Raw genomic sequence first — 17,937 nt, 5'->3', positions numbered from 1 at the left:
CTTGTGGACGGCCGACAGATGCAAAGTAGTGTGCAATTCCTTGGTCACCCAACCAGCTTTTGAGAACAGGCGTCTCAAATTGGGGACCATTATCAAAAACCATAGACATGGGAACCCCGAACCGAGTGATGACATTTTTCCAAATGAATGAAATTACATCCTTCGTCTTGATTCCCTTTACAGCCTCCGCCTCTACCCATTTAGTGAAGTAGTCGACGGCAACAAGTATGTACCTCCTACCGCCTGTAGCAGGCGTATATGGACCCAGAATGTCCATGCCCCACTTAGCAAACGGTAGTGGGCTATGAATGGTAGTGAGGTCAGTAGCCGGACGGTGAATTAGCTTGTCAAACCTTTGGCACTTGTCACATTTTTTCACCATCTCCATTGCATCTGCTTCTAAAGTAGGCCAAAAGTAGCCCTGCCGCCTTGCCCGTTGAGCAAGCGTCCTACCGCCTATATGAGAAGCACAGTAACCAGAGTGAAGATCGTCTAGTATCTCTCGTCCCTTTTCTGGAGTAACACACTTTAAGAAGGGTTGAAGGTACCCCTTTTTGTGAAGTTCTCCCTTTATTATTTCAAAACTGGTGGCTCGTTTTTTCAGTGCTGCCGCCTGTTGATGATCATCCGGCAGTGTACCGTTTGTCAGATATGCCCTGATTGAATCCATCTAGGTTGAGCTTCTGTCTAGGATTCCAATAGGGTCTTCCTCGATGCTTCTCTTCTCCATTACTTCCCAAAAACAGTTCGAGGAGTATCAGAGGAGGCGGATGATGCTAATTTTGACAGTGCATCCGCCTGGTTGTTTTCTGATCTCGGCACTTGGATCAGATGGAAATCCTCAAGGGAGCCGACTGCTTGTCGGACCGCCTGTAAATACTTGATCATGGCCGGATGGGTTGCTTCGTATTTGCCATTGTACTGACTCACTATCAATTGTGAATCGGAACAAGCGTCTATTTTTCTTGCCCCTGCCGCCTTGCACATGCGGATTCCGGCTAGTAAAGCTTCATATTCTGCCTCATTGTTTGAGGCCTGAAAACTGAAGCGTAGAGCATACTCGTACCTGTCGCCCTCTGGCGACTGACATATGACGCCTGCTCCACAACCATTTGAAGTAGAGCTTCCATCCACATATACCTTCCAGACTTGGTCTGGAACTTGAGAGTCAGGAGGACGAGTCATCTCAACAATAAAGTCAGCAAAGGCTTGCCCCTTCACTGCTTTTCTAGGCTCGAAAGTAACTTCGAGGCTCTGTATTTCTATGGCCCATTTGATCATTCGGCCTGACGACTCCATGATGGTCAGTGGCCGCTTGATAGGTTGGTCTGTATACACGACGACTGCATGTGCCAAAAAGTAGGGCTTCAATTTTTTAACAGCCATGAAGAGTGCAAGACCAAATTTCTCCACTAGGGGATACCTCAACTCGGCATTTTTCAGTACATGACTGACAAAGTAGACCGGGAGCTGACAACCGTCTCTTTCAGCAAGGAGAACAGCGCTTAACGCATGATCAGAGACGGCCAGGTACATGTAGAGTACTTCTTTGGGCAAAGGGCTGACCAGCCTCGGCAAGGAATGCAAGTGAACTTTCAATTTCTGGAAGGCGGCCTCAGCATCCGGCCCCCATTCAAACCTTGCCTTTTTCTTAATTGCCTGGAAAAAGTATAGGCATTTGTCGCCTGATCGGCTTAGAAATCTTCCCAAGGCCGCCAGACAACCTGTTAACTTCTGAACCTCTCGGATGGTACGAGGCGACTGCATGTCAATGACCGCCTGCACCTTCTCAGGGTTCGCCTCTATTCCTCTCTGATTGATAAGGAATCCGAGAAATTTCCTAGACTCAACCCCAAATACACATTTCTTGGGATTGAGCATGACATGGTGCCGCCTGAGTGTGGCGAAAGTTTCTCGGAGGTCCGACAGATGATCTTTCTGAAGTTTAGTCTTGACAATCATATCATCAATGTATGCCTCGACGTTTCTCCCAATCTGATCAAAGAACACAGTGTTTATCATTCGCTGGAAGGTAGCCGGGGCATTCTTAAGACCAAACAGCATGACCGTGTAACAGTATAACCCCTGATCAGTGACGAAGGCCGTCTTCTCCTGATCTTTCTTCCACAAAGGAATTTGATGGAAACCAGAGTAGGCGTCCATAAAGCTCATCAAAGCATGGCCGGCTGTTGAGTCGACCAGGTTATCAATTTTAGGCAGAGGGTAACTGTCTTTGGGGCACGCCTTGTTTAAGTCTGTGTAGTCTACACACATTCGCCAGGTGCCATTCGGCTTTTTAACAAGCACCACATTTGCAACCCAGTCTGGGAAGTAACATTGCCGAATGAACCCTGCATCAAGTAATTTTTTAACTTCGGCGGCCGCCGCCTGACTTCTTTCTTCGCCATGGTTCTGTTTCTTCTGCCGTACCGGCTTCTTTTTTGGATCCACGGCCAGTTTATGAACCGCCAGATCAGGACTAATGCCTGGCATTTCATGGACTTCGAATGCAAAGATGTCCTTGTATTCTTTCAATAGTCTGTGAAAGTCGTCACCAAGGTCTCTCAGAGCAGTCGTCCCAACTTTGACTGTTCGCTCAGGACGTGAGTCGTCTAAGATCAAGTCCGTATGCTCACCAGCCGGCTGAGGGCGGAATTCATCCGACCGCTCCTCTGCCAATGATTGCTATTTTTTGTCTTTTCTTGCGGCACCTGTCTGGGATGCCTTTCTCTTCTTGCCGCCTGCTTCTTGAACATGCGCACTCTCCTTGACTTTGTCAAGGTCTGTTTTCCCACCACTTGACCCAGTGGCCATAACAGTGGGCTTGACATCCGAGAGATAGCACTCTCGGGCCATCTTCTGATCTCCCCTTAGGGACCCGACTGTTCCATTATCCCTCTCAAACTTGAGCAACATAAGAGATGGGATTATAACAGCCTTGGAATTATTCAGGGTTGGTCGTCCCAGAATCATGTTGTAGGCCGAGAGTTCTTCTACTACCAGGAACCGGACTACCATGTGTCGTCCTTCCCCTTTTTCGCCCAGGCGGATGGGTAAATCCACTCATCCCAGTGGGTGGACGACTCCTCCTCCAAACCCTACTAAAGGGTGAGAGGCCGGATGTATGCAATCAGTCTGATATTTTAGTTTCGACAGACATTTGCTACTGATGAGATCTGAGGAGCTTCCGGTATCTATGAGGATTCGGCCAACTCTCTGGTTGGCCACTTTACATTCAATAACGATAGGGTCGTCATGCGGCCCTCTTACCCCTCCTAGATCTTCTTAAGTGATGACAATCTCAGGAAATGAATATTTGGACGGCCGTTCTTGGTGAACGGAATTTACATCTAACCGCCTGATATTGTCTTTGTTGCCCCTAATAGTGGGGCCGCCTCCTGAGAAGCCGCCTGCAATGGTGTAGACGACTGCATCATCTGTATCGGAGCTGTCGGCCTGTTGATTCTTTTAGGATAAACTGGTTATCCTTGTTAAACGCATACTTTGGGGAGTATGGTTTGAATTCTTTTTTCTTTTTCTGGGCCGGCTGTTTAGAGGAATCAGCCGCCCAAACCTCTTTTCTCTTCTCATCTTTGTTTGACGACTGTTTCTGTCGTCCTTCTCTTTTGTCGAACCTTTTCCCGTCCGACTGTTTTACCGTACAAAGATCAGTCGCCTGTATATAGGCTTCCGCTTCAATCAAGGCCTCTTGAAGAGTCGCCACCCTCTTTCGGACCAAGTCAAATTTGAAGGTCGACCCGTCCTTGAGACCTCTGAAAAAGTCAGTATAGGCTACCTCATCCGGTAACCCTTGAATCTGTATTCTCATCAGGTTAAACAGCCTGATGTAAGAACGAAGACCCTCCTTCTCGCCCTGCTGAATTGTTCCTAAATCAAGGGTCGTCTTTTTCGCAGGGATGTTCATGGCGAAGTTGGAGGTGAATAAGTAAGCAAGCGTCCTGAAGTTATTTACACAACCAGTCGGCAGGTTGCCGAACCATTGTTGTGCGATTCCTTTCAGAGTCGCTGGGAAACACTTGCACCAAGTGGGATCATCCAACCCTTGAAGGTACATCAGGTTGGTGAATGCCATCAGATGGTCTTCTTGGTTAGTAGTGCCGTCATAGGCGCCTACTAATACATTTTTCACTTTGGCCGGCTAAGCGGCTTCAGTAATTTCCTTGGAGAAGGCCGACGGCTGTTCACCAAGTCTAAGCAACCGTAGCTGTCAGTCCATAGGTTGGACGTTTTTTGCTGCATGTCCACCAAACGGAGGTGGCTGCAAAAAATACTGTTGTTGCGGCACAAACGGTAAGTTTGGTACCGCCTGGTCGCTATGAAAGCCGGACTGACGGGAGGTACCGCCTGACTGACTCTCATGATACGACTGCGTATGCCTCATTGAGGTATTTCGCAGACTGTCTTGGAAGTTTGAAGTAGAGGCCGACTCTGACAATCGGTCACTCTTCTTCTGCTCTAGCAGTAGCCGAGCGTCTGTGAATGTTTGCTTCGACCCGTCCGCCTGAATATGACGAACAGGTTTCCTATTTCCTGTAGGAAAACAGAATTTTGTGAAATCAAGGGCAGGTGGCTCCCGCTTCCTAGATTTAGGATGAGGAGTCGCCTCTCGCCCTTGAACTGACTTCCTCTTCAGTGAAGTGGAGGGTTTCTTAGCCGATTGCTCCTTGACCAGAGCAGGCGGCTTCTTGTTGATCAACTCTTGAATCTCTCCCTTGAAGTCCCTCATGAAGGTCATGAGTTCGTTCCTTGTGATGGGAGAAGACCCATCAGTTGGCTGTTGCCGAACAGGCGGTGCGCCTGCTGGCTCGCTTCCTGTATGAAGATGTTCCCGTTCCCTCCTTTCGGTATGACGGGTACGTCGGGCCCTTAGGGTCCCGTCTGAAGCTGTGTGAGCTTCAACTTCAAATTCACTCTCAGTATCGTGGTCCGACTGAACTTGAGGGTCGTCTAGGGGACGCCTCTCTTCAGGAGTCGGTACAGACTTGGATGCCATCTCAGAAGTACTCTCCCCACAGACGGCGCCAAATGTTTCGGGGTTTTCTGATGTCCTGCGGGAGAGTTACAATTCCGAGACTGGAACCGGACGCCTGTACCTGCAAAACAACGGAGACTCCTGGTGGTGGGAGCTCCGCCTCCAACGGTCAAGTTAGTACTTGATTAAGGAGTAATTAATGCGGAAATTAAAGTGATTGGGTCTCTCTAGGTGAGAGTGTTTAATGTGAGTTTTTAGCGTAATCAGCTTGTAACTCTGTGTGTAATCAATGTGTTTTTTCTGTAATCCCCCCTTAATGAGGATTAAGGGAGGTATTTATAACCTTGGGAAACGTGCCAATCCTAGGTTTAGGTTAACCTAGGGCTGATTGGGCTTCCCTCGGAAGTTGGGCCTGGGTGGCCGGTTTCTCCATTAGGCATGGAGTATGCCACGTGTCATGACATAACAGGTCCAAGGTGGACGAATAAGCGTGTGCCACGTGGCAAGCCCTGACAGTTCCAACTGGGGGACACTTGGCAGGACTTGACTGGCCCACGTGGCGCATTCCGATTGGTGGGAGCAAAATCCCCTAATCAGTAAACTTTATTAAAACTAGTATAACATTTAATATTATTGTGAACTTATAGTACAACGTTATGACCCTAATTATAACATAGTGACCTTTATTATTCTTACTAACCAGTATATAAAATATTTCATTAAAAAAATTAACCTCTTATAGCCTATATATTACCAAAATGACTTTTATTTCAACATAGACACCTTTATTCTATTATAGTGACTTTTTTTTTTTAACTAATAAAACAACCATAGTTTTCCTAATGTTAGTGGTCCACAAAAAATTAGTGTGAACCAGGTTCATTTAAGAATTTTTAATTATCTTAATCTGGAGATGACTCTTGTATAATCAACAAATAAATCTTTCAACAGTTGTTGTGCAATCATTTTGTAAGACAAAATAATATACTTACAAGCCTCTATGTTAAAATAAAAGGAATGAAGTCACTATTTGGAAACAAAAAAAATGTGCGCCTAGATTATTTGATTATTTTTTTTTTTTTTTGTTACGGCAAGTTTACCATAAACGAGATTTCAATCACATGTTAGAATAGGTATCTATTTCCATAGAATTTTTATCTTAAATGCGTACTAATAAAGCTCATTATTGCACAAAATAGAAGCGACACCCACTTAATGGAAATAATTGATTTTAAAAAAAGTTTTAAATACTCAATGACTCACCCATATTTTACTCCTCTAACTGAACTAATGAGTGCAAATGATTACCCGAGGAACAAGGATGATAAGAGGATGTCGTAGTAGAAGTTATAGAGGCTTATGACTTTAGTCATGGGCGGTCATAAAAAAAAGAAAAAGAAAGTAGACTGCGTGTGCTTGCACTACCTCATAGACGTGTTGATTTATTTATTTATCTGTTATTTTTTTTTACTTTTTGTAAAACAAATTTTCTTTTTTTGAGATTATACTTTGTTGTTGTTGATAAAAAAAAAAAAAGACCTAAACCACTCGCTTATAGGACAACTAACTAACCACATTCTCATGAGTTATGAACATGACTAACTTGAGTGGGTTAAGGTGATTTGTACCATAAGTCATGAAATTGACCTCTCTTATACATGATATTTAAAAACGTCAAACCTCAAATTAAGTATTTGATTCCAACCCAAGAAAATTTTCATTTATCCAACATTTTTGTAGAACAATTTAGCCAACATAAACATTATCAATAGAGCAATTTTTATGAGCAATATTTCTAAAATGTAAAAGTAATGTTCACAAAATAAACGGACTCAATTCAAGTGGCCGGCGCAGGCCACACGAGGGCTAGTATCATCCCTTGTATTCCCAATTTTTTTCATTAAAAACCTAAACTCTAGGTAATCTTACAATTTTCGAATTAAAAAAATCAAAAAATAAAATAAAGTATTAAATATATTAATGGGTAGTAATCTTCTGTATACACTTCTACCTCCTCAACTCATCATTACAATCATATCAATCACACCAACCCAATAAACATCTAACACGTCTAATAATAATTACAATACAAAATTCCAAAAAACCCTTGTATCAAAATCTTACTTAATTAGCTGACGTGGCAGCATCTTACGGTAACCCTTACCTTGTACCGCGTCACAGAGTATCCCACTGACCCTAATCCAGTATTAACCCTTTGACCAATAAGACCTATCCACGTCAACACATACCTCTTTTTCTCACCGCTTTGATTTTGCCACCGACTACGTACGCCAACCTAACAGATGCCACGTGTCTTGTATTACCGGTTATAGCCGGTTCATTTTCCTGTTTACTGGTGCAGCCGGTTGCTTCGGCTCTCTTACTTTCCTAGCTAGCTATATAAAATTGGTTTGTATTCCATTTTCATTTTTCTCTCTCCTCCCCAAAATTTCAGCTTTTTTTTCCTTTTTTTTTTAATAAAAATTATTTCATTTTTTAATTTTCCGGAGGCTTCAGCTTTTCTCCTAGCTCGCCGTTTTCAAAGGTTTGTTCTTTCTCCTTCTCTCTTCAAATTCAGCACTATTTTTCAGTGATCAGTGTAATTTTTTTTTTGGTATAATTGTTTCCATTTCTTAATTTATCTTGACCATTTCCTTTTTTTGGCTTTATTTTTCCCCAATTTTTTTTTTTATGTGATTAAAGTTTGATTTTTTGTGTAATCTAGTCATCTGGGTGTTAAATCTTTGTTGATTTGAGTTGTTAATTTAATTAAAGTGATAAATTTGTTTGGTGGGGTTATGGTAATTTGAGTTCTTGGTTCCATTTTTGGAAATATATGAGTTTAATTTAAAGATTTAAAGTATGTATTTTTTGGGTTTTTAAAATTTTAATTGAGGTTGGATTTGATGGATTTTGTTAGAAAATGATGTGATTTAATGTCTATTGTGTGTTTTTATGGTAAAACAAGGTGGGATTTTTTTTTTACTTAATGTGGTTAGCTTTTTTTTTTTTTTTTTTGTTTTTGTTTTTTTAGTGGGTAGCAATTAGGGTTTTCCTAGTTGATAACTTAGCTCTTTAACTTCAATAATCATGGATAGGTTTTATATTATATGGTTGTTTTGTTGAGATATGATGTGGGTTCCGAAGGTTTAAAAGAGCAGGCTTGGAGTTTAGAAGTTGGTTTAATTATGGATAGAATTTTATGTTATATGGTTGATAATTCAAGTAGTGACTAGGCTAGGATAACAGTTGTTAAATGTTGAATTTGATTGCTGGTTCACTAGGTTTTGCTTCTGCTGATTGTAGCTTTGGTTTGTGTTTTCACTAGAGTATAAGGCTGTCAAGGAAAACAAACAAATCACTGTACGACCGAGCGACTTGGGTAATATAGAGCTTTTGGATTGGGTAGTTTTTGTTATAGTGTTGGGAATTGATAATATAATCTGTTCTAATATTGTATTTGCGAGGTTTACTGTGAGGGCTCTATTATGGGTTTCTGTATGTAGCTCTACTTGAGGAAATTGGGTATAGTTTTTGGTGAAAAGAGGGGAAATCAGGCCTGGCTTTGGAGAGCTATTTGGATTCCAGCCATCAAGGGTCGGTGCCGCTCATGGCACCTTCTCGGGTGGCTGGAGGACTGTCTCAATCTTCAGCAAGTTCTGGTATTTTTTTCCAAGGAGATTCACAGTCTCAGAATGTAATTAACTCTCACTTGAGTTCGTCTTTTGGGAACACTGCCAATTCAATTTCTGGAACAGGGCGCTCGAACCTAGGCCCACTTTCTGGCGACGTGAATCAGACGGTTTTGAACAGTGTGGCTAATTCAGGGCCAAGTGTTGGAGCTAGTTCTTTGGTCACTGATGCGAACTCAGCCTTCTCAGGAGGTCCCCATTTGCAAAGAAGTGCCAGTATCAACACAGAATCCTACTTACGATTGCCTGCTTCACCAATGTCATTTACTTCCAATAATATTAGTGTTTCTGGCTCTTCTGTAATAGATGGGCCAACAACAGGGCAACAGGGTTCTCATCACGACCCTAATTCTCGACAAGCTATGCAGAATCAACATCAGTTTCCACAAGGGGCTTCTGGTGCTTCATCGTTGCTTCAACATCAGTTTCCACAAGGGGCTTCTGGTGCTTCATCGTTGCCAACTTCTCAAACAGGCCAACTCGCACATTCTTTGGGGTCAAGGCTTCATAATTCATTCATCCAAGATCCTGCTAATGTATCCCACCTGCAGAAAAAACCGCGGTTGGATATCAAGCAAGAAGATTATTTGCAACAGCAAGTCTTGCAACAGTTTCTGCAGAGACCGGATCCAATGCAGTTGCAAAGCCATAACCCACAGTTGCAAGCTATCCTTCAGCAGCAGAGGCTACGACAGCAGCAACAATTTTTGCAAGCTATGCCACCAATGCAGCGTGTTCAGTTACAGCAACAGCAACAGATGAGACAGCAACTTCAACAAAATGTGCAACAACAAATGGTTTCTATGAAGAATCCACAAGACACTGGAGGCGTATGTGCCCGTCGTCTGATGCAATACCTTTATCATCAGCGGCAACGACCACAAGTGAGTTGTTACTTGTATCTTAGTGCTACTAAATTTTTGTTTGTCTTCTGAACTGTACTGTCACTGCTGCTGATTGTAGTCTGTACACGTTGCTCTTCTGAACTTATGTTATTTATGATGGTCTGTTTGGATCTGAAAGTTATCTGTCATGTGAGGCATTCTCAATTTCTCATTATAGTATGTCGTTTTCTTCATCTTACTAGCAGTGTCACCTCTTCTGGCCATACTCATCTTTCTGTGTTAACAGGAAAATACGATTGCTTATTGGAGAAAATTTGTGGCAGAATACTACGCTCCCCGTGCTAAGAAACGGTGGTGCTTGTCTCTGTATGAAAATGTTGGACAACATGCATTAGGGGTTTTCCCACAAGCTGCTATGGTTAGTTACAAAATCTTCTTAACTGGAGCGACTGTTTAGTTCTGCTATTGTTTTTACTATATTGATCTGTCTGAGTTAGCAGTTTGACCCCCCCCCCCTCTCAACCTGGTGATTTGTTTGGCCAGTTTTCTTATATTTGCTGTTTGCATGACTTAGGATGCTTGGCACTGTGACATATGTGGCTCCAAGTCTGGAAGGGGGTTTGGTAAGTTTGTGTTCTGCATATACATTTTATTGTTTTGTGTTGTTTTAAAATCTTTTTGTATCATGTATAAAAATATCTGGAATAAGCAAATTATGTAACTGTTTCTTGCAGGTGAATTATACTGCCTTTAGTATATTCTTGTTGGAGATGTATTATTGTGACCTTCAATTAACTCTAAAATAGCCTAGTTTATTTATGAGGATTGAAAACTTATCAGATCAGAGATAGTTTCTACATATATTTATAGGTATTTAACGTGTTCCATGTTAGTTTCATTTGCTAGATTCTGATAGCATGGTCATGGTTGATTCTACATAACAAAATATTTTGGATTGCATGCTACTTTGTGCTCTGTTACGACATCTCCGAGACTTGGTCAATGATTGAATATACCCTACACTTTACTTTAAAGACTGAGAAGAGATGATTGCTTTTATTTATGTATCTTTTTTCTTAGCTATTCTAGATTTTGTTATTGTTTGCTCTCTCATCATCTTACATGGAACCAATATTAAATGTAGATTTTTTGCTAAACAATTGTGATTTACTAAATTTCTAGCGACTCAAGTGTGAGGCTCCTCATCTGTCATGTACTGGTTATATTCTGTATAGCGAATTCTGAAGGGTATACTTTTAAGATTGACACAAAAATGGTCTAGAAGCAAGGTTGTACCGCAGTTAGCTGTCTATTTGATGCAGGCTAATTGAGAGGGTGCAAATATGAAGTATTATTGGTCCAAACATGGGATTAAGCTTGCTGCTGTGCTTATATATTTATCCTATATACTGTGCCTCAATGCACAATTTCATTTGCTTAAGTTGGTTAGGGCGATTAAGAAAGATGCTATATACGGTTTTGCTTCTAACCATCTTATTATTCTCCCGTGTGTTAACAGAAGCAACATATGAAGTACTCCCACGGCTCAATGAAATTAAATTTGGCAGTGGCGTGATAGACGAGCTTTTGTTTGTTGATGTGCCCCGTGAACGTAGGTTTGGTAATGGAATAATGATGTTGGAATATGGGAAAGCTGTTCAGGAGAGTGTGTATGAGCAAATTCGTGTTGTTCGTGAGGGTCAACTAAGAATCATATTCACCCAGGAATTAAAGGTAATGTTTGGTATTGTAATGTGATATATTCAATTCCAGTACCTTTACCTTTCTACTTCTTGCACATTTACCATCTTTGATTCACAGATCTTATCATGGGACTTCTGTGCCCGTCGCCACGAGGAGCTACTTCTTAGGAGGCTTTTTGCCCCTCAGGTACTTATTTCTTTTTTTCCATTTCTTATTTCAAGTCTTAACAATCTTTACACCTTCAATTTTGGAATATATCTGGATAAACTTTTCTCATCCTGTTTAAGTTAATGAAGAGTTGAAGACAATTTAAATGATGATTTCCTCCTCTCCACCCCATTTTCTCTTATTATTATTTTTTTTCTATATATTCATCACACTTCTACTCTTAATCTCCATAATCTTACATTTTGGGATGGAGTGTGTATTATTAAACATATTCAAGTTCTCTGCGTAGTGAATCTTTGTTTGTTTAGTTGTGTGTGTGTGTGTGTTTTTTTTTTTTTTTTTGATGCTCAATGTGTAATAAAGAAGCTATATGCTTATTTATCAGGTGAATCAGCTGCTTCAGGTTGCGCAAAAATGTCAAAGCACACTCGCTGACAGTGGATCTGAAGGAGTTTCTTCACAAGATTTACAAACGAACAGTAATATGTGAGTTTATTAATCTTTAGCAAGAGGTTAACAACGGTCACAATTGGTATATTTTGCTGAAAATTGCAGTATGGAGTGCCTTGTTTACTATCTTTCATCGTAAAGGCTAAGAAATGTGTTATATATACGTGGTAGTTACCATTACATTTTCATACAGTTAATATCATTTAGTTGAACTGTCGATCCTGTAGTAAATCATAAAGATTCTTGGAAATAAATGCCATGTAATTTTATGGTATTAATTTTTTCATTTCAACCAAACTCTAATATGGGTAATAAATTGAAAATCTGAAATCATTTTTCTGCTGTAGGGTTGTAACAGCTGGTCGTCAACTTGCTAAGAGTTTGGAGTTGCACTCACTCAATGACCTGGGATTCTCAAAAAGATATGTTAGGTGTTTGCAGGTGTGTTTTTGTTCACCTTGTTAACACTGATGATAAATTCTTTCTGATAATGTATATCGCTATATCTGATAGTATCTGATATACTCTTGCCACAGATTGCCGAGGTTGTCAATAGCATGAAAGACCTTGTAGATTTTTGCCGGGACAATAAAGTCGGTCCTATAGGTAATTACTTGTATATGCTGTTGGAATATGGTCATATACTTGAGGGGTATATCCATTTTCTTATTTTTTTTAATTTAAATGCATGTCATCAAAGTCCACTGTCTGCTTGACAATAAAGTAGAGCCTCTTTGCACCTGATCCTCAAAAGCGGATGAATGTTTAGTTTTAAGAAGTGTATGAATCTCTGTGGACATAGTTAATTAATCTTGTTTTATAAGAGACGCATTGCATTTACAACACTTGCGCTGCATTAGTGAGCTTGTCATGCTCCACTCATTAGGCTCAATGTCACTGTTCAACAAATTTGTGGAAATCAATGCAGTATATATTCACCTTGTATCTCCGTCTCGGGCAGCAGGGTTATGCTATTTTCCTTGCCGACTCTCTCTCTCTTTTTCTAATTATTTCTTTTATTATTTTTAATCCATTAAAAGCATCATATCTTGTCAATAATTACACCTAGGAAGTTCACTTCTACAAGGTTTCTTTTATTGGCCATTTTGTTTCCTTTAATTTAATCGTTCATGTTTTCCACAAGCACATACCTGAATGTATCTATATTTCTCTCCTCGAGTTTCAGAGTTCAATTAGCTTGGCGAGATGATTATGCTCTTCAAGCGCATATGTGAAAAACCCTGCCTGAAATGGGACTGCAAGTGATGATTCAAATATGTGAACTAATATAGATTGTTAAACTTAGCTACTCCCTCCGTGTTTTAAGAAGTGTTACACTTACCAAATGCGGCCGTGTTTAAATATGTGTTGCACTTTTTTTTTTCTTCTTTTTTTTTTTTTTTTTTTTTTTGTTTTAGCAAAAAGCTACATTTTAATATTAAATCTTTCTCCTCTCACGGTCCCAACCTAAACCTATTGATACTTTTTTTTTTTTATTTTATATTTTTATATTTTTTTTATTTTTTTTTATTTCTCTCTTCTCACATTCATTACTTTTCAATAAACTATTAATCCCACTATTTTTCTTTTATAATTTTTTAATTCTCCAACTACCCCACTTACCTCTTATTTTTTAGTTAAGTAAATTAAATTGACTAAAACTATGTCCCGGTCAAAGTGTAACACTTATTAAAACACGAAGGGAGTATGTTTCTTTTATCCCATAGGTCATACCTGTTTGGATGCCTGGTCTTGACTTGGCAGTTGACACTGACACTTTGACTTGTGACCTAAACCATATTCAAGTTCATAAATTTGTGAGGCCTGAACCTTAGTTCATAAATTTGTGTGTGTGTGTGTGTGTGTGTGTTCAGAGCGTTGAACATATGATGCTACCAGTAAGGGTTCTTACAGGAATATAGTTGGGTTTTAGGTAGTGCCTTTTGTTGCTTAGATTGATTTTAGGTTGTGCGTTAGACATCTCTTCCTTACTTTTTATATCGTACGGCTGTTGTTGTTAGACATCTCTTCCTATTGGTAATTTAGTCTTGAGAATATTTGAAAGCTTGGTACACCCTGTGTAATCTGCATGACTCTTGTTTTAATTTTTAGCTCATCTGATTCTTCTGTTTCGTTTGAACTGTATTTCTGAATTCTGTTCTTTTTGTCTCATATGCAGAGGGTTTGAAAAGTTATCCCCGACATGGCTCTGCATCGAAGCTGCAGATGCAGAGGATTCAGGAAATGGAGCAGCTAGCTGGTCTTCAAGGTCTGCCCACTGATAGAAACACTATCAATAAACTAATGGCAATGCAGCAGTCTGGGATGAATAGCCCTAACATGGGCAACAACCCTAATATGCTTGCCAGTAACCGAGGCACATTAAGTGGGCAGGCAGCTGCTGCCTTAGCACTGACCAACTACCAGAATATAATGATGAGACAGAACTCCATCAACTCAAATCCTAACTCACTTCAGCAGGAAGCATCTTCTTCTCATAATAACCAAAGTCCATCTTCCTCTTTTCAAGGGGCTTCTAGTGTCCTTCCAGGGTCAATGCAGACTTCGCCAGTAGGTGGATTTTCAAATCCGCAATTGGGTGCCCAGCAACAGCAGCGCACTGTGAGTGGTAATGGCTTATCTCAACAGAATCAGCAGCCGTCACCTGGCAATCAGGCTTTGCAGCAGCATATGCTTCAGCAGTTACTGCAGGATATGTCTGGAAATAATGCAGCAGGACAACAAAAAAACATTGGTGGGCAAACTATGAATGCAAGTGCTGCTGCAAATGGGTTAGGATATGGAGGCAATGGTACACCATCGACTCCAGCTGCGTCGAGTAATGTGCCTGGAGGTGGGGGGCCTACTCTAAGTAAGAACAACAGTTTTAAAGCTGCTAACAGTGATTCATCAGCAGTTGGAGGTGGTTCCAATGGTGGATTTAATCAGAAAGCGTCAGAAATGCCGCAAAATCTGCATTTGACAGATGACATGGTTCCAGATTTGCCTCATGATTTTGCAGATAATGGATTTTTTGGCAGTGACCTTGACGATAATATGGGCTATGGATGGAAGGCATGAGATTGTTGATGGAGAGGACAGACGACTAACTGGTCAATTCTCTTTTAGCATCCTTATCATAGGTGCTCAGGAAACATTGTACAGGATATTGAGATAGTTCTCAAATTCACTCCTCTTTTTTTGGGGTTTTAAGTTCATGAGTTCTTTGAAAAAAAATATCTAGCTTCTCAGTAGGTTTACAGCCATCATTGTCTTTTTTTTTTTTTCCCTTCTGATTTGAGTCTTGGAAGTGTAATTTATCAGACAAAACCTAATGCTTAAGTAACGTGGTAGCTACACAGTTTAGTTGGCTTTCTGAAAGCTTTGTGCATTTGCAGTGTCTTTGAGATTGCTTGAATTGTTGCTTTCAGAGTGCAGTTTGTCTGAGGTTATTAATCAGCATAGACAATGATGAAGGGCACCTGTGCTGTAAATAATAATCAAAATGCATACCACATAAAAATGGTGTTACCCTGAAAACAATGTCAATTCATTTTTACTGAGTCTTATGGTACACGGGATTATGGGAAAAACAATACAGACGTATATTTGCACAATGACAAAAGTATAAAAATGAGGATATTTTTCATCCCGAAAAGTTTTGACCAATTGAGTAGCTTGTTGTTTTGAAGCAAAATAGCGAATGTAAACCATCAATAGAGGAAAATATTGTATTTTTGGAGACCCTATAACTTATAATAAGATTCAGGAAGTCTTAATATTAGGGCTCATCATATTTTTGTCTCACCAACTTCTTTAGTTAGTATTCTGTTGTCTCTGTATGCTATTAACCAAAGACATTATAATGGTTAGACTTCTTACTTCAATGACATGTTAAGAATTTAGTCTTGGGAATAGGGACAGCATATACTAGCAAATTATACACTCGTGGCTTCCCATTTTCAACAATGAAGTTTCGATTAGTATAGATTTGCAGGGGCAGCAATACAACTCTTAATTTTCAGATTGCACTTCAAGCAGTTGATCAGAAAGTAGATAGCCCTGAACTGAAGCACCATTTAGCAGCGCACAGCTTTTGCACTTAACACAATGGGCATTTTAGATTTAAATTTCTCGGCTTCAGACTTTTTTCCTACTTGCGTCAAAACCCCAACAATGCAAGCATAATGCTCTGCTAATGGTTGTATTCCATAATTATCATGCATATCCTCCAGTATCTTCCAAGCCTTGTCTATATCACCTAAATATGCGCAAGCAGTCAATATAGCAGTGAGGGTAACAGGATCAGGTTGAGTCCCCTGATTCAACATGTCATCAAAAAGATTAAGGGCATGATTAGCATCTCCATTTGTTGCATGAGCTGCAATTATCGCTGTCCAAACCATTACACTCCTATGCCATGATTGATCAAATACATGCTGTGCTCCTTGAAGAAATCCAGCTTTTCCATACACATCGATCAAACCTGTTACCACATATATATTGTCCTCGAGATAATTTCTAATAGCATAGGCATGTACTTGTTTGCCTGCGCTTGGATTGCAGAAGTGGGATAATGCAGAAAGAACACTTGCTACTGTCACAGAATTAGGTTTAAAGCCTAAATCCTGCATTTCCCTTGTTAAACCAATGGATATCTCATGAAAATTGTTCTGTGCCAAACCAGAAATCACACCGTTCCATGTACTCAAACTCGGGCTTTCCATCCTCCTGAATAAATCCATCGCTTTCTCCACAAAACCGTGAGCCAAATAGCCAGAAATCAAACAGCCATATGTAACCTCATCTCTCTCACTCATCTTATCAAACAACTCTTTAGCATAATCCAAGCTACCACATTTAGCATACATCCCTATAATTGAATTACAGACCAATGTATCAATTTTAATATTTTTGTCTACCGCGAATTTATGTACTTCCATCCCTTGAACAAGATCCCTCTTTTGAGCACAAGCCTGTAGTACACTTGCCACGGTCACGCCATCCGGGCTCAAATTCTTTTCATCCAACAATAACTTATAAAGATTCAAACATTCCTCAAAACACCCACCTTGAGAATACCCTGAAATCATGGAATTCCATGACACTAAATCTCTCTTCCTCATCAAATCAAACACTTTTCTTGCCATACCCAATTCATCACACCTTGCATAATACGTGATCAAAGGATTAACAACAAAAAAATCCAATTCAAACCCACGTCGCAACGCATAACAATGGATCTCCCTAGCCAAGTTTCCATCCGAAAACAAGCTCGACAACGCCTTCAAGACACAAGTAAGAGTAAAATTATCAGGTTTCACTGAAACACTTGAATTTCTCACAAAAGAAGAAAACAGCTTCAATGTCTCTACTGGCTTATCATCACATGAATAAGCTATGAACATAGCATTATAAGACCAAATATTTCTCTGGGGAATTTCAACAAACACCTTTCGTGCATGAACAACGTGCCCTGTTTTAGCGTAAAAATTGATGAGTTTTGAACCCAGAAAATTATCAACACTAAAGTTACAGAGAACAATACGAGCATGAAGTAATTTCCCCTGTAATATGAGACGATGGTTGGCACAATATTGAAGAAGATGGCCATAATCGCCATTAGTAAGGTTATATGGGTCGTTGAACAAGTTCTTTAAAGCAAGTTGAATGGGGCTAAATTGTTTGGAGATAGAAAAATTGTGGGTATTTAATGGTCTTCTTAAGATCTTCATACATTCTCAATATACTTGAAATTTGCTGTAATGAATGGTTTATACTCTGCATTCCTCTGAAGATATGTTGGGTTTGGGGTTTGTCAATGATATGGAGAAGGTATTGTTGTGTGTTACTTCACTTGTGTAACATTTTCTTGGGAAATAATGCAATTGTGTTCATTATGTTTTCGAGTACACTTAATTATACACACGTTGATTTGCGTATATATTATATGTCTGCACTGCATATGTTGTTTTAAGAACACGATATTTCTCATGGTTGTCAACATATGTTTAAATTGCTATTAGTCATTCAAAATTATCTACTAAATGTTCGCCGAAGATGACATCGATTGTAACCCTAGCAT

At 40.0% G+C, this 17,937-nt stretch overlaps 1 protein-coding gene and 1 pseudogene across 1 annotated transcript; one reads left to right on the top strand and one right to left on the bottom strand.

The window, feature by feature from the left end:
- Positions 1-7,388: 7,388 nt before the first annotated feature.
- LOC110729704 (probable transcriptional regulator SLK2) lies at positions 7,389-15,243 on the top strand. The gene is made up of 10 exons (XM_021909481.1): positions 7,389-7,538; positions 8,322-9,569; positions 9,817-9,948; positions 10,105-10,153; positions 11,050-11,264; positions 11,352-11,420; positions 11,788-11,888; positions 12,200-12,293; positions 12,389-12,458; positions 14,032-15,243. The coding sequence occupies exons 2-10, from the start codon at positions 8,604-8,606 to the stop codon at positions 14,931-14,933; spliced, it is 2,598 nt and encodes an 865-aa protein (XP_021765173.1). The 5' UTR covers positions 7,389-7,538; positions 8,322-8,603; the 3' UTR covers positions 14,934-15,243.
- LOC110729706 lies at positions 15,127-17,804 on the bottom strand (annotated as a pseudogene).
- Positions 17,805-17,937: the final 133 nt, after the last annotated feature.

The sequence above is a fragment of the Chenopodium quinoa genome, unplaced genomic scaffold (assembly GCF_001683475.1).
Source record: "Chenopodium quinoa cultivar QQ74 unplaced genomic scaffold, ASM168347v1, whole genome shotgun sequence".
Lineage (NCBI taxonomy): Eukaryota > Viridiplantae > Streptophyta > Magnoliopsida > Caryophyllales > Amaranthaceae > Chenopodium > Chenopodium quinoa.
The sequence above is the reverse complement of the archived record's forward strand: the minus strand, read 5'-3'. Positions and strand labels throughout refer to the sequence as shown.

Coding starts and splice junctions, on each gene's coding strand:
- LOC110729704 (XM_021909481.1), top strand. CDS start 8,604: ATGGCACCTTCTCGGGTGGCTGGAGGACTGTCTCAATCTTCAGCAAGT. Junction 11,265..11,351: donor TATTCACCCAGGAATTAAAG/GTAATGTTTGGT, acceptor TTTGATTCACAG/ATCTTATCATGGGACTTCTG. Junction 12,459..14,031: donor CAATAAAGTCGGTCCTATAG/GTAATTACTTGT, acceptor TCTCATATGCAG/AGGGTTTGAAAAGTTATCCC.